Source organism: Diabrotica virgifera, chromosome 5 (assembly GCF_917563875.1).
Source record: "Diabrotica virgifera virgifera chromosome 5, PGI_DIABVI_V3a".
NCBI classification, from domain to species: Eukaryota; Metazoa; Arthropoda; class Insecta; order Coleoptera; family Chrysomelidae; genus Diabrotica; species Diabrotica virgifera.
Window position 1 is genome coordinate 193897790 of NC_065447.1, and position 16582 is coordinate 193914371.

At 34.0% G+C, this 16582-nt stretch overlaps 1 protein-coding gene across 1 annotated transcript in view; it reads right to left on the reverse strand.

Annotated features, from left to right (window-relative positions):
* The window catches only part of LOC126885251 (forkhead box protein fkh-2-like), a 48321-nt gene that overhangs the window by 16984 nt on the left and 14755 nt on the right, over window positions 1-16582 (reverse strand). Inside the window, exon 2 of the mRNA XM_050651733.1 lies at window positions 8577-8858. Coding sequence (XP_050507690.1) covers window positions 8577-8858 — 282 coding nt within the window. The remainder of the gene's footprint in view (window positions 1-8576; window positions 8859-16582) is intronic.

A 16582-nucleotide genomic window follows, 5' to 3' on the forward strand; every position in this document is an offset into this window, starting at 1 on the left:
CAATATATAGACCCATACTCACCTTCGGTTGCGTGGACATTAACAGAGAGGCAGAAGAGCAGAATACAAGCGACGGAAATGAAGTACCTAAGAAGAGCGAGAGGAGTCACAAGTCTTGATAGGGTAAGAAATGAGCAGATAAGAGAAGATCTGGAGGTGGAATCAATCTTAGAATATATAGAAAAAAGACAAATCAGCTGGTGGGGACATTTACAAAGACTAGATGATAGAAGACGGTAAAAATTATTTGGGAAGCGAGAGTAAATATCAAGAGCAAGAGAGGAAGCCCAAGAGAAACATGGGACCAAGCTATTGGAAAAGATCTAAAAAAGAGAGGCAAATCTTGGAAAGATACAAAAGTCTTGGCACAAAATAGAAATCAGTGGCGTAAATTTGTACACAATATCTAAGTTATTATTGTAATTCCGACACCAATATTGTAGAAGAGAATTTGATTATATATGTTACCGTTCAAACCCGATTTCAGTTAAAACCCAAATTTACTAGGAAAAACTAGTTTTAACTACGCGCTTTAGACAATTCTAGTTTTAACTAGTCAAAGCTACATTAGACTGCTAAATTCAGTTAAAACTAGAAATCTTGAACAAATTTCAATATTATGTACAGGCTGAAGACATTTCTGACATAATTGAAGCTATTGCTATTGGTTATGGAGGTTTTAAACATTGCTATTGGTTATGGAGGTTGGGATAGGTTGAAGACTAAAACCGCCAGAAAATACGCAAATATAACAATTGATATGTTCAATAATTTTATATTAATGTGTGAAACCTGCCAACAAGCGAAGAGGGGTCTTGTGTCGAAACCTATATGGCATTCAGAAATGAATAGTCGCTGTTAGGTAGATTTGATCGAAACGAAATCACGAGGATCACGGCTACAAGTTTATTATGGTTTATCAGGACCATTTAACAAAATTTCTTTTGTTGAGACCATTACAAAGTAAGAGGGCGGAAGAAGTTGCTTATCAATTTTATTAACGGATATATTCTTGACTTTTGGCGCACCATGCATTTGGCCGAGAGTTCGGTAATGCAGTTATAAATGAGGTAATGTCAGTGCCGGATTAACCAATAGGCAAAGTAGGCAGTTGCCTAGGGGCCTCGGCCTCAAAAAGAATTGCACAGACTATCTCATAAGACTATCGGAAAGGCGTTGATGCCTAATAACGGTGTATATTCCATATTATAGAAATTAGTCTATATAATCTTTGTGAAATTACAAATATTAAATGACAAAAATATTATTTTGCAGAAGTATCTATTTTGCCATCTCACTGTGAGATCTCAACTCACAGTAACAGCGTAACTCCTAATGAAGACAGACGGAAGAAAAAAAACGACAACACGATATTTGCTAAAAAACACACAAAAAACATTTGTAGGTAAAAGCTTACAATTATTGATGAAGTAAACTACGAGAGATTGACGGAAGCAACAGAGGCGTAGCTACCGCCGTATCAGCCGTATCAATTATAAGGGGCCCCCGACATTCAGGGGCCCAAACGCGGCATGTCGAAACAAAATTCCATTCAAAAAATGGAACAAAATATTCTGCAATTATTTCACTATTAAAACGCTTTGAAACAGTCTACAATATATTATATTGTTGGGATATCGACATTTTCGTGTAATGGATTCTTTATTATAAACTATATTTATGCACTGTACAGGTACCTATCTATTTTCTGTCTCTCGCCGTTTTATAACAACAGACGTTTTTTGTTTTCAAGCTACTTCTTACTGTCTATTCACCGTTGGCTGTGTGAGACACTGTATCATGTATAATGCGAAATTGCAATATTTGTAATCGTTTTACATTTGCTAATTTGAAACATTGAAACACTGTGTATTGTAAGCGTATATTTTCGTGCAATCTGTTCTTTATCTATAAATTGTATTTAGGTATGGGTTGGGCTCACACTTAAAAAAAATAGTGATTACCTCCCTCATGAGACTTCGTTTATTCATTTCGTTTAGAGGTTTCTAAATTTTGATACGTCCGTCCGCAACTGGAGTAATCTTAAAATTTGCGGGAGTATTTTTGTCAAACCATCCTGGAAAAAAAATCTTGTATCACCTCATAACTTTGCTGTGTTTTGGCCTCATAGCTGATTTCTGTAGGATTGTTTGATACAAATATTTACAATTAACTGGTATTTAGGTATATCTATTTGCCGGTCGCTCGCCGTTAAAGAACAGAGCTTCTTTGTTTACGCTCCTTTTCAATGTCTATTCACCCTTGGCTTGAAAAAACTGAATCTGTTTTAAAACAATGAGTCTCAATTCAAATCTGTTTTTTGACTTTGGATTATTACTTACAGTTTATTAGATTTATTATTATATTATCTATATTTGAGTGTTATACGCTGAACTTATGAGTTCCTAAGGTTGTATTATGCAATTTGCAATGTATTTAAATTTTGGAATATATAGGGTGTTTAATTAATAATTGGAAATAATTTAATTGTAGATTCCTTGGCTCAAAATATGTATTAAGATTTAACCCAAATCACCTAGTCTGAAAATGAAAAGAGCTCTTTGAAAAAGGCATCTTGTAGTTAGTATTTTTTAAAACATCCAGAACGCTTTTATTCAGAGAAATCAAAACTGGTACGCCTATTTGTACTTCCTTTGTTATCTTTAACTTTTAAGCCTTTTTGACACTGGATTATTAAAATGTGAGGCATTCTAGCAATTAAAGGTACTTTTTCTTTAAGTCGGTAGGATACACCGTTTTCTAGAAACGTCGATTTGAAAATTTTGTGTTTTTTTAATTTGAAAATGATTTTCAAAAAAAAACTATGAAAACAATAAACGAAAACTGGTACGTTTATTCCAGAGATAAATCGATCTCATCAATTACGAATTTCTAGTACCGGTCATATGCGTGCGTTTTGAGTACCTAAGTCAACGGTTAATTTATCGCATTATTTTTGTGTTTTTAATTTTGAAACATTTTTGACACTAGATTATTAAATTATGAGGTATTCTAGTACTAACAGTTACTCTTGCTTTAGGTCGGTAAAATACACCGTTTTCTTGAATTTTTTTTTTTTTTTAAATTTTGATCAAATTCAAAAAACTAAAAAATTTCAAATCGATTTTTTAGAAAATGGTGTATCCTACCGACTTAAAGTAAGAGTAACTTTTAGTACTAGAATACCATACAATTTAATAATCCAGTGTCAAAAATGCTTAAAAGTTAAAGACAAAAAAGGTATGCGATAAAATAACCGTTGCCCTACACAAAGAGGATGCAATGACCGATACTAGAAACTCGCAATTTATGAATATGAAATAGATTTATCTCTGGAAGATAAATTGCCGTACCAGTTTTAGTTTTCCTAAATAGATGTGTTCTAGAGGTGTTTCAAAAAAACTATTTAAAAGGCACCATCTTCAAAGAGCTCCAGCTCCCTTAGGAAGCCTTTTAGGTGTAGGTGATTTAGGTTAAACCGTAATATTTTGAGCCCAGAAATCTACAGTTAAAATATTTCCAATTATTAATGAAACACTCTGTATTGTTTTGTTTCATTTGATTATCTTTTATTTTGTAATAATATTGACGATTTGTGTAATTTCAGTAAACTGTATTTGTTGTTGTTTTTTTCCTACTCTTTGTACCTACGCTTTGTCCATAAAATTGTAAAATTTTCAGTGGCAAAGGATATTTCTATTCTATTCTATACACGCTTTTTTGCTGCTTTTGTTGAACATATTTTTAGCACTATCCTACATCAGTCGTGGGGAAGGGCCCCGCGACAAACTTTGATAGGGGGCCCCTGTGGGGCTAGCTACGCCACTGGGAAGCAATTATAACATCAGCAAAAGTAGCAATTCCTAGAGGGTACCAAGAAGAGTATATTCCTGGATGGTCTGAGGAGAGCGAAAACTGTATGAACAATTCTGCGAAGACGGAAAGCAGGAAATTGAAGTTAAATTACTTCACAGCATGGATACCGCTAGGCGCGAGAAATGGAGTGTGACAGTTAAGAATCTAGATTAGAAACTTGAGTAGACAAGCCTGGTCACTGCTTCGAAAACCAGGAGGTAATAACCCACTTGACAGCTTAGCCAATCTAGTAAAACCAAACCAAATGGCGTCCCACATAATGTTTACTTTAAGAGCACTACAAAACCGCTTGCACGCAATTTTAAAAAAACCTTAAGTTATTAAAATCCACTTGTCCACTTGAAAAGCTACTAGCTTTGATAGCATTTATACAGAGTTTCTAAAGCACAGTGGCAGATTTAGTAGGCAATGACTTGAAAAGGGTTTATTTTCTCATACACTCTTCAGCCAGGAAATGTTCCCTATCACAATCAACTTAAAAGAGCAAAGATAATCACCTTTTAAAACCAGGGAAAACTAACGATTTACCAAAATATTAATGTTCAATTGTACTTCTAAGTATGGTCTACAAATTTTTTGAAAGAATGTTGTAAATATAACAGATTTAGCCAAACAATACTCCAACATATAGGTAAATATGGAACAAGCAGAATAACCGCAGCTGCACAGACCAAGCCTTAGCACGGACTAACTACGTAGAAAGAGGGTTTCAAAAAAACTAATTCCCAATGTAGCATAAGTATATTATAATGTGAGCATTGGTTGATAAAACTACACGAAAACATGACTGGCCATTAACTTACGAAAAAACAACTAATAATAGGATATCTAATCAGCGGGATAGGTACCTACCGTATGGAGACAAGGGATAATATAAATTAATGTGATCGATTCTATGCAGAAAGACCACTGACGTTATTAATGCTATGCTCTGCAACATAAGTTTCCCAGTTATCATGGGCGATAATTAGTACCCACTTCAAACTGAACAGTCGCTTACCGCAAGGATCGGTGTTGACCCTCCTACTCCTTATCCTCTAGGTATATAGCAGAAATGCCAGAAACCACATCAAATAAGTTCAGATATGCAAACGACTGGGCGCTATGAGCCATAAAGAATTGGAGACTGTTGAGTAAATATTATCAAACTGTGCTTCGCTCCCACGTTGGTATCACTGTGAAAGACATACAGTATTGTGCGAATTAATGTGAATTAATTGGTAAATATGATTTAATTAGGCCAAAGGTAAATTTAGATACACTTACATGAGATTTTTCATTAACTAGTATTTAATATGTCCCCCTTTTACTTTTATGGCTTCCTGGAGTCTTCTAGGTATGGAATCCACAAGTTTTTTGCAATTGCTTGTGATTGCTTCATCTCTAAACGACACCTTAATCACTGCTTCCACCAGTTTTGTTTTTGTCGTACAGTCAAATTTTTGCAGTTTATCCTTACATATTGCCCACAAACTTTCAATAGGATTAAGGTCAGGTGAATTCCCAGGCCAATTAAGAAGGGTAATATTATTATTCTTGAAGTATTTCATCATAACCTTCGACACATGGCACGGAGCTGAATCTTGTTGAAAAATTGCAGTCCCTTCTGCCTGTACTTTGTCAAGCTTGATAGCTAAGCGTTCCCTAGCATGGCTTTGTACTTTTCACTGTTCATCATACCTTCAATAGGAATAAGAGTGCCAGTTCCTGAGTATGAAAAACAGCCCCAGAACATTTGTTTGGTGGGATGTTTAACTGTTTGGTTAATATGGCTAGCTGAAAGTGACTCAATGGCTGCCTTTCGTACGAATTTTGATCACTGGCCCTGCACTAGGAAGTGAGTCTCATCAGAAAATAACACTTTTCTCCAATCTTCTGCACTCCAATGAGCGTATTTTTTGCCCAATTTAGTCTTTTTCTCATCATAGGCGCTGTCAGAAGTTGTTTCTTCTGCGGTCTCACGGCTCTTCTCCCTCCTTCTAAGAGGCGTCTGCGTACCGTTGAGTCTTTATTCCACCCTTTTCTACATCTTTCTGGAGGTCATAACTTGTTTTTCTGGGATGAAGTTTGCTATCGCGCAAAAGAAAGGCTTCGTCTCGAGGAGTAGTCTTCCGTTTTCTTGAAAAACTGAATTTCGATCTCTGTTCACATTAATTCGCACAATACTGTAAGTAGGCTTCGTTCAAGAAACAAACCTTTAACTATGCATAAATTGTAATTGAAAGGAAATTCAAGATAACCAACGGTTGGCGAGAAGAATGGGAAAAGAATGCAGCGCCTGCTATCCGGAATAATGCCATGTATTAAAATCAAGCCAGAGAATTTCAACCAACCAAGAAAAATCTGGGCCACACTAAACACAAGAACAAACTATGGCAGGTGCTCCTACCCACTTTTCAGGTGCGGAAAAATATCATCTCCAAATTGCTATTGCGGTGTTGTAAGACAAACGGTTAAACACCTAATTAGTAGTCTAAGAGCTAGTGAACCCTCCGACTAACGGTTGTCCTGTAAGGCTAGAAATTTTTCTAGTGATAATTCATAGCACACCAAGGCTAAAAACCATGACCTGGCAGGCCTCAGTGGTGCACGTGTATCTACCAGGTGAATCGAAAAGTTCAAATTTAGGGGGTAAAATAAACTTTCTCCTGCAAGGTTTAAATTTAAGTATGTGTTTGAGTAAGTCATTCAGAAGAAATGTGTACAATGACAGGCGATTCTGAAGAGCATAATACCTTGCCAGGCGAGGGGAACGATTAGGGGTTTTTCCTAAAATTATTCTTTTTGCATCGAACAATTTTTTTTAGGTTTTTTGAATCATTCCAAACAGAAAAGGCCTTTAGTGACTTTTCTCTTAAGGTAATAGTTTTTGTTATATAAGCGATGGAAAATTTTGAAAATTGCGAAATCGGCCATTTTTAACCCTAAATCGGACATTTATCTAAAAATTTCAATGTAGCCAAGATACGTAGATATTCTTTAAACATTGATTGATGAAATCCCGAAGAGTTTTTTGCAATAAAATGTCGAAAACCCCTTTGTTTTTTTAATTGCTAATCAAGCAGGTGCGATACTGTAGTATAAGTGAGGACGTTTGAGTTTGCATAAATTCATTATCTCGAGAATGGGCAAATTTCAAGAGAAATCCTCAGACAGGTCGATTTTTATTTTTAAATTAGGACTTTTTGGCATATATGTAATATTAGTGACGTCATCCATCTGAGCGTGATGACGTAATCGATGATTTTTTTAAATGAGAGTGGGGGTTGTGTGATAGCTCATTTGAAAGATTATTGAATTTTGTATTCACTAATATAAACATTAACATAATTATTTATACAGGGTGTACAAAAATTTTTTTTATTAAATTAACTTTAAATAAATTTGAAAAATAGAAGAAAAAAAATTTTTGTACACCCTGTATAAATAATTATGTTAATGTTTATATTACTGAATAGAAAATTAAATAACCTTTCAAATGAGCTATCACACAACCCCTACTCTTATTTAAAAAAATCATCGATTACGTCATCACGCCCAGATGGATGACGTCACTTGTATTATATATATGCCAAAAAGTCCTAATTCAAAAATAAAAATCGACCTGTCTGAGGATTTCTCTTGAGATTTGCCCATTCTCGAGATAATGAATTTATGGAAACTCAAACGTCCTCACTTATACTACATTGTCGCACACGCTTGATTAGCAATTAAAAAAACAAAGGGGTTTTCGATATTTTATTGCAAAAAACTCTTCGGGATTTCATCAATCAATGTTTAAAGAATATCTACGTATCTTGGCAACATTGAAATTTTTAGATAAATGTCCGATTTAGGGTTAAAAATGGCCGATTTCTCAATTTTAAAAATTTTCAATCGCTCATATAACAAAAACTATTAACTTAAGAGAAAAATCACAAAATACGTTTTCTGTTTGAAATGATTCAAAAAACCTAAAAAAGATTTTTTCGATGAAAAAGAATAATTTTAGGAAAAACCCATAATCTTTCTCCTCACCTGGCAAGGTCTTATGTTCTTCAGAATCGCCTGTCATTGTACACATTTCTTCTAAATGACTTACTCAAACACATACTTAAATTTAAATCTTACAGGAGAAAGTTTATTTTACCCCCTAAATTTGCACTTTTCGATTCACCTGGTAGATACACGTGCACCGCTGAGGCCTGCCAGGTCATGGTTTTTAGCCTTGATGTGCTATGAATTATCACTAGAAAAATTTTTAGCCTTACAGCCTGTAAGTTACAGGACGACCGTTAGTCGGAGGGTTCACTAGCTCTTATACTATAGTGGAGGAATGCCCGATCAGATCCTACAGTGGCAATCCGTCCGATTTCTTAGTTGCGACCAAAGAGTCTATTGTCTATTTTTCAAGTAAATGATTGTTTGTAAAAATTATTTATTGTTATTTACTGTTTGTTCTTTTTGCTTATACACAAAATTCAATTATGATGTAGCCACACGCTAAATAACATAAATAAATAGAAAAAGTAATAAAAAAATAAGTTAGTATTGTTAAACGTCAACAAAATTAAAATTACAGAGGACAGTTTAATTAGGACAATAAATTAAAAATCTGATAAACAAACATCAAACTATTAAAAAAGTAAAAAAAACTGTGTAAATTGCAATTTTTAGTAGTAAATATTTATCCATATACTTATTTATAGAAATATACTTACCAATAAAAACATCTTCGGCAGATGGGTCCAACATCCAATAGTTGCCTTTTCCAGGATCGTCATAGTGTCTCGGCACTTTTACGAAACATTTGTTAAGACTGAGATTGTGCCTAATGGAGTTCTGCCACCCCTGTTTGTTATCCTTGTAATAGGGGAAATTTTTCATTATGTATTCGTAAATGCCGTTGAGTGTTAACCGCTTTTCGGGGCTGTTCCTTATTGCCATCATTATTAACGCGTTGTAACTATAAGGAGGCTTTTCGTTTTGTTTTTTCTCTTTTCCTGAAAACAAAAAAATAATAGTCAATGTAAGTAGTCAAAATTATCAAAAACGAAATTGTACTTTGGTTTAAAGTTATTTTTAATTCAAAGTCTATATACATGTCTATGTATATATTATTATATCAGTAAAATCTATACCTAATTTAATTGGTTCATCAAGTTATATGATTTGTGCTTCACTTTAGTTTTATTTGATGGTTGCATGTGTCAATTTCTGTAGGTCTTAATTTTCAAAAAGCTGTCCATAATCTTGCTTACATCATAATCATCCATATCCATTCTCTTTGTTTCTAGCGAGTAATAGTCCCCCTCACGGACATGTATTGTCTAACCGTATTTTCTTCAAGTAGTGCTTCGTTGTTGAGTGATGATTATTTCGCCATTAAACGTAGTATAACCGTATCCTATGCTTTCTCGTCTTGGCATTGCTATTTACCATAATTACAATTCTAATAAATTTAATCCTAATTTTATCCTTTATTTTGGGGACAGCCGTAGCTCAGCAGCAAGATACTGGCTTCATAAGGCAGAGCGCATGTCGGCATTAACAATGACATTTTCACTTCTAAAAAATGATACGAGCCGTTCACCGTGCTTCGGAGAGTACGTAAAGTCGTCGGTCCCCCTGGGCTAGTGGGCATCGACACTATTAGCTACTTTAAGCAGGGTTAAAGATGCAGAGGCACCGGAAGAAAGTATCTCCCCAGCCAAAATGCCATACGATATTATTATTATTACCCTTTATTTTTACTCCAATTGTCTATCTAATTATAAAAAATGTGTCTGTGGAAAAGACCAGATGAGAGAAGAGCTGGATAATTGCCTTGAAAAGGATTGAAAAATCTAGTAAGAGAGAATCTGAGGAATATAATGGTAAAATCTGGATAAAATAAGGCTTGAGTATATGTAATCACAAATTTAGACTGGAATCAATCAGCTCTCATATTTTCACCTCTCATATTCAAAGTGTACGCACGACAATCCAAAAAGTACTAGAATACACAGAATCAGGAATACAGTTAAATGGCGAAGAAAAAACAATTTGAATATGCCAATGACAACGTTATTTTTGCTGACCCTGCCAAGGATTCCAGCTTTTAGTGGCAAAAGTAGCTGAAACTGGTAAGAAACATGACCTAAAAGTTAACACCATAAAAAACAAAAATCATGAATAGCAAATCATGAATTGAGGGAGTACCTTCAATGTAGGTAGGTACCGTCAACGGGAAAATGATAAACGAAGTGTCAACATGCACAAATTTGAGTACAATGTTAAATAAACAGAACAGGTACAGTATTGATGATTAAGAACTGATAAACAAGGAAAAACTAAAAATATTAGTCATAAATAAAACATGGAATGAAATAAAAAGCTGGATGATAAGCAGAAAATAAGTGCATACCACTTAAAACCCAAACAACAACAAACATTGCGTATCAGGCAAACCATAAAATTAGTTGTAAAAGAAGAGTTATGCTACAACATACCACAAAAACAGGAAGCAACAGTCAAGAAACAGCGGTGCTAAACATAAAAATGAAATTTGGTTTCATCGTAGATAAAAACAACCATAAACAGTGGCGTACTGAGCATGGTTCCGCGGGTTCGGAGGAACCAGGGCACGGGCCCCGCAGGGGCCCGCTCTATCGCATTTCTTGCTTCTTTTGTTTATAATTTGATGGGGACATTTATAATTATTAAACTTTTATCTATTTATAAATGTATCATATATGTAATTTGAAAATCTGATTTGTTGATATAAATTATTTCATTCCAATGTTCATTTTTTAAAAGCTGTTTTAGTTTTCCGATATTAAGATTTTTAATCATGACTGGAGATTTAGATGTAGAAAATTTTTGAGTTTTATTATTTATTTATCAAAATGGCTGGCGTAAATTGATCAGTCATGTCAGTATGAAAAACGATAGCATTAATATTAACTTACTGTTTTAATATTCCATTGTTTTTAAAAAAGTTTCTAACATCAAAAGTAAGTAAGTTACGATCAAAATAATGTTGGTACATTTCTTAGTTGATAAATAAAATCGTGAAAATCACCTTCTAATTAGTATTCGAAATGAAATTAATCGTTACCGCTTCACAAATTACTTATGTATTGTTATAAGATATGTAAGATTCGTTGATTCAAAGTGCTTATTTTTGAAAAGACTGTAGCTAAATGGGCTTAAACGAGTCACCAATCACAATTGTATGCAAATTTTGAACAGCCATATCTTATATAACCAATTTTTGTCTTCAGGAAAACAAATAGTCCAAAATATTCACAATAGTAAAAACTATATTTTTTTACTAGTTGAGATTTTTGGTATCACCAATATTTTTTAAGTTATTTTGAAAAAAAATTTTTTCAAAATTTAAAAAAAAAATTTAATTTAAAACCAAATTTTTTTCAAAAGTGAGCAATTTGAGCCGATAAAACTTACAGAGATCATATAAACAATACATACCTAAGTCAAGTAACTTGTGAAGCGGTAACGAGTAATTTCATTTGAGATAATTTTTTTCTAAAAAAAAAGGGACCAACTTTATTTTGAGCGTTACATAATTAATATTGGCTATTGATCATTAATATTGATGATACCTACAAAAATAAAGTTTTTTAAAACTGTAACTGTAAAGAAGCTGTGATGGGTTTGTCAAACAGTGCTTCTTCATTCTATTGGTTTTTTCACGTTGAAATATTCAAATTGGAATTTGACGAATAAGAACTTACAACTCTACTACTCCTGGAACTACAGACTTCTTATATACACAATTTTTTCACGTTTTTATAAGCTATATTTTTACTAAGAACATTTTTTTTTCGATAAAACACTTACTTTTTGAGTTATTTGCAAAAAACCGTCTTAAAACGTGTTTTTTTTTTGTTGTGGAAAAATGAACATATTCACTCACAAATAACTCGAAAAGTATTAACTTGGTGAAAAAACTCTATAGAACTAAAGTTGCTTAGAATTAGTCAGTTTATCCAATTCCGGACTTATCTTGAACCCCCGAGAAGGGGTGAAACTCACCCCAGGGCAAAAGCACACATCGGCACAAACTTTTTTTTGTTTGGCATGTATGTGTATGTGTACGTGTATATCAACTTTCATCTTAATCCGAGCTGTTTTTTAAAATTTACAGCAAAAACCGTGAGTAAATGGACTATAAATTAGCTTGAATTTGTATAAAATGATATATTTTATGATATAGGATGATTTATATTTAATGTTTATTAAACACTCTTGATATACACTGTGTGTTTTTATTGGGCGGGCAGGCCCGCATCCCAACTGGAACCAGGGAACCCTGCATGATCTATCGGTACGCCACTGACCATAAAATAATTATGTCAAGAACTGGAGCAACATGCAAACCGCCATAAAGTGATGAACTATTTAAAAAAGTTAAATATTTGACCCGAGAGATCAAGCCAGAACTTCAAGCCAGGCAAGACCATAAAACATAAATAAAAGAAATAAAAACCGATACAGAGAGCATTGCAGAATCCTGAAAAAATTACTGCTCATAATTTAAATCCAAGACTTTTCGTTAAGAAACTGCTTTTTGGCTGCATCCCGTATCTCCGACTTTTACAATATATAAGCACAAGAGACGACGAATATAGAAGAAAGCAAATAAAGGACACTTAGGCCACGTATTTACCTTCTTTTCGTCTAGGAAAAGGACCGAAAGACAGTTTCAGGTACTCAAATCTGAGTAAAGATGAAAAAGATAAAGGCAGTTTTTGTTTTCATTTGATTCAGAGTTGGACTACCATCTCCATATAGCTATTTCAGCATCTATGCATCATCAGTGAAGCTATGCAGTCACAACTCTAAAAACAAATCAACAAATCCTGCCTATTTAAGGGAAAACATCGCGATGCAATGAATTCACCTATTTAGACGCAAAACAGCGACATCTCTCGTAATACGAGGAAGACAAAAAGCCCCAACTGCAAAGGTTACTATTTTTATACAAATAGAATAATTGAAATAAAAATAATAAACAATAATTTAAATCTAAGACTTTTCGTTAAGAAACTGCTTTCTGGCTGCATCCCGTAACTCCGGCTTTTACAATATATAAGCACTATATAGCCGGAGATACGGAATGCAGCCAGAATGCAGTTTCTTAACGAAAAGTCTTGGATTTAACATACATACATACATAATCGGTTGCCTCTTTTACCATTAGGTGTCGAGGATTCCTCCTTTATATAATACTCTCTGCAAATTTACGCCACTTCTTCCTATCTGCTGCTAAAACTTTTGCTTCTTGCCACGATGTTCCTATTTTCTTGAGTATTTCGTTTACACTAGTGTTCCAGCTTTTCTTTGGTCTGCCCCTCGTGCTTTTACCCACTGCTTTGGCCTCCCCTGTCATTTTCACTTGTCTCTCACCACTCATTCTTATCATGTGTCCAGCCCATTTTAACTTCTTTTCTTCAACTTTTTCGTTGAGCGATTTTACCTGTAATTCATGTCTTATACCTTCGTTTCTTCTTTTGTCTAATCTTCTTGCTCCCACCACTTTTCTTAAGTATCTCATTTCTGTAGCTTGTAATCTTTTTCTTTGTCTGTCATTAAGTACCCAGTTTTCTGCTCCATATATTGTAATTGGCATATATACAGTTTTATATACTGTCATTTTGGTTTTCCTCGATATTTCTTTTTTGTTTAGGAAATTTTTATACAGTGAATAATAAGTTCTCGTTGCGAATTTTATTCTGTTTCCAATTTCATCTTCTTGTGTACCTTTGTTGTTTAACATTATTCCCAAATACTTAAAGAGGTCTACTTGCTCGATTTTTTGCCCTTCGATTTCAATATTTACAGTTGCTCCTTTGTTGGCTATTGTCATTACTTTAGTTTTCTCCATATTTATTATTAAGTTGTAGTTTTTAGTTCTTCAGCCCAGATTCTAATGTTATCTGCGAGAGCCTTTTCAGTTCTTGCAACTAATACAATGTCATCAGCAAATGCACAGGCTTCAATTTTTATTTGTGGCAAATTTCTATACCCTATAGCGCATTTTTTAGTTTTTTTCCAACACTTTTTAATAACTTCATCCATAACGGAAATAAATAACAGTGGGCTCAACACTCCACCTTGTCTAACCCCGTCGTTATTAGAAAATTCGCCGGAGATTAAGTTACTTGTCCTGACCTGGTTTTTTGTGTTGACATACAAACTCTTTATTACACTTACAAGTTCTTCATCTACTTCCTTGTTTATCAGGCTTTGCCATATTCCTTCTCTATTGACCATGTCAAACGCCTTTTTCATATCTAAAAACGCCAGGTACAGTGTATCGTTTTTTACCAGTGTTTTTTCAGTAATTTGCTGTAGTGTGAATATATGATCTTGTACGCTGTGTGATGGTCTAAATCCTCTTTGTATATCCGCCAGTCGAGGCTCAACTATTCCTCGTAGTTTCTTTTCTAGGATAATTTCGTAGATTTTCAACGCTGAGCAGGGAAGTGATATACCCCTATAATTACTGCACTCTTTCGTGTCTCCCTTTTTGTGTATAGGCAGTATTATTGAAATGTTCCAATCCTCTGGGATTTTTTTGTTTGTCCACGCTAAATTTAGTAGGTCATGTAATTCTTGTTTACCCTGTTGTCCAAGATATTTCAATAATTCAGCATCTATTCCGTCGATCCCTGCTGCTTTACCAACTTTTAGTTTTTCTAGCGCATCTTCAACTTCTTCCATCTTTATTTTAGTTTCATAAACGACTTCTTGCCCTCTTTCAGGTGTTTCATCTGTTATCTGTGTGCGATTCTCTGCTGTTGTATTTTCATTGTTTAAAAGTTCCTTGAAATATTCTCTCCACCTTTCTATAATGGGCTCATCCTCAGTTATTATATTTCCGTTTTTATCTTTTATCTGCTGTAGTTTAATTTCCGTTTTACTTCTCATATTCTTTAATACTCTATAAAATAATTTTGTATTTTAGGTACTATTTTTTTCCATAGTTCTTCCAAATTCTTCCTAGGCGTTTCTTCTGGTATACCCGCAAACTTGCCCTGCTGTTTCTAATAGTATTGCCTTAAATCTGATCCACTTTTCTTCCACATTTCTACTTTGTCTTCTCTTTTCAATCCTTGCAAACCGTTTTTCTGTTTTTTCTATATACTTATTTCTTGTTTGCAAGTTTCTCAGCTTATAGGTTCTTATTCTTCCGCTATAGTTTTTGTTTTGTATCTGTTTTCGGTCCTCGACTTTGTTGTTATTCTTGAATACTCCTTCTAGTAGATAATGGTCACTACCTATATCATAGCTTCTTTTCACTCTGACATCTTTAACTTTACTCCTTTTTTCTCGAGGAACAATTATGAAGTCTATTATTGATTTTTCATTTCGCTGGGGCATTTCTCTTGTTATCTTGTGTATTTCTTTGTGTTCAAAGAAAGTGTTGGCTATAACTAAATCATTATCTATACAAAACTCTAGCAATCTTTTCCCGTTTTTATTAATTGTGTGTTCTCCGTACCTACTTATAGCTCCTTGCCATTTCATGTTTTCGTTTCCCACTCTAGCATTGAAGTCTCCCAATATTATGAGTGTTCCCTCATAATCTTCTACTGTCTGCTGTATTTGTTCCCAAAATTGATTTTTGTCGTTTGTTTTGTCACTTTCTCCAGGTGCGTATATTACAATCAAAGTTATAATATCGCTTTTACTACAATTCATTGATACTTTCAATAGTCTCTCATTGATGAACTCCCAATTTCTTATACCTTTTACTTTATCTTTGGGTATCAAACAGGCTACTCCTGCTCTGGCCCATTCAGTTTCCTTTACACCACTGTATATTAATAGATTTCCATCTCCTATTATTTGTGTCCCAGCTCCCTTTTTTTTTGTCTCAGTAATGGCTATTGCAGCATAATTTGTGTTGCTAAGGGTTTCTACTAATTCTAAGTCTTTTCCACTTATTCCTCTAACATTCCATGTCGCTGTTCTCCATACCTCTCCTTTCTTATCTATAACTTTCAGTTCCATTTCTTTTTCCGTTTTCATTGCCGAATTTGTCATCATTTTGTCCGCCTCTGCTTTTATTAGTTTTTTGGATTAGCTCTGTTGCTCTCTTTTTCAATTGTGCCAGTTTCCATATTCCATTTCCATATTTCATCATTTATAATGATCTTCTGGTGTTTAACTTTTACAACATTACCTTTTTGTCTCTGTTCATTTGCATATTCTCTTAGTTGTTTTTGAATCTCTCTTTCTTGGGTCGTATAGTCATCATCAATAAAAAGTTTTCTTCCTTTAATATGTCTTAACTTGTTCTTATTTTTCATTATGTCTGCTTTATCACCATATGTACTCAATTCTAACTTGCACATTCTCTTATTCAATTTCGTTATCTCTTTTATTTCACACTTTGTTCCAAGAAAAGTTTGCAACTGATTCTCTATATCTTCTTTTAGCTCTATAGTATCTCCTGCAGTTTCAAATCCGGTGATAATAATGTTATTTCGACGTTCTTTCTTTTGCATAGTTTCAAGTTTATATTCTAGTACCCTGATTTTAGTTTTTATTACTTCATTTTCTCTCCTAATCTCTTTTACTTCTTCCAAACTCTGCTTCCATTCACTTATCAAATCTTTGACAATTTTTATTAATTCTTTACGCTCAGTTCTCATTTCTTTCATTTCATTTGCTATCTCTCTCATTCCGTTTGTTACTTCTTTAACGATCTCGC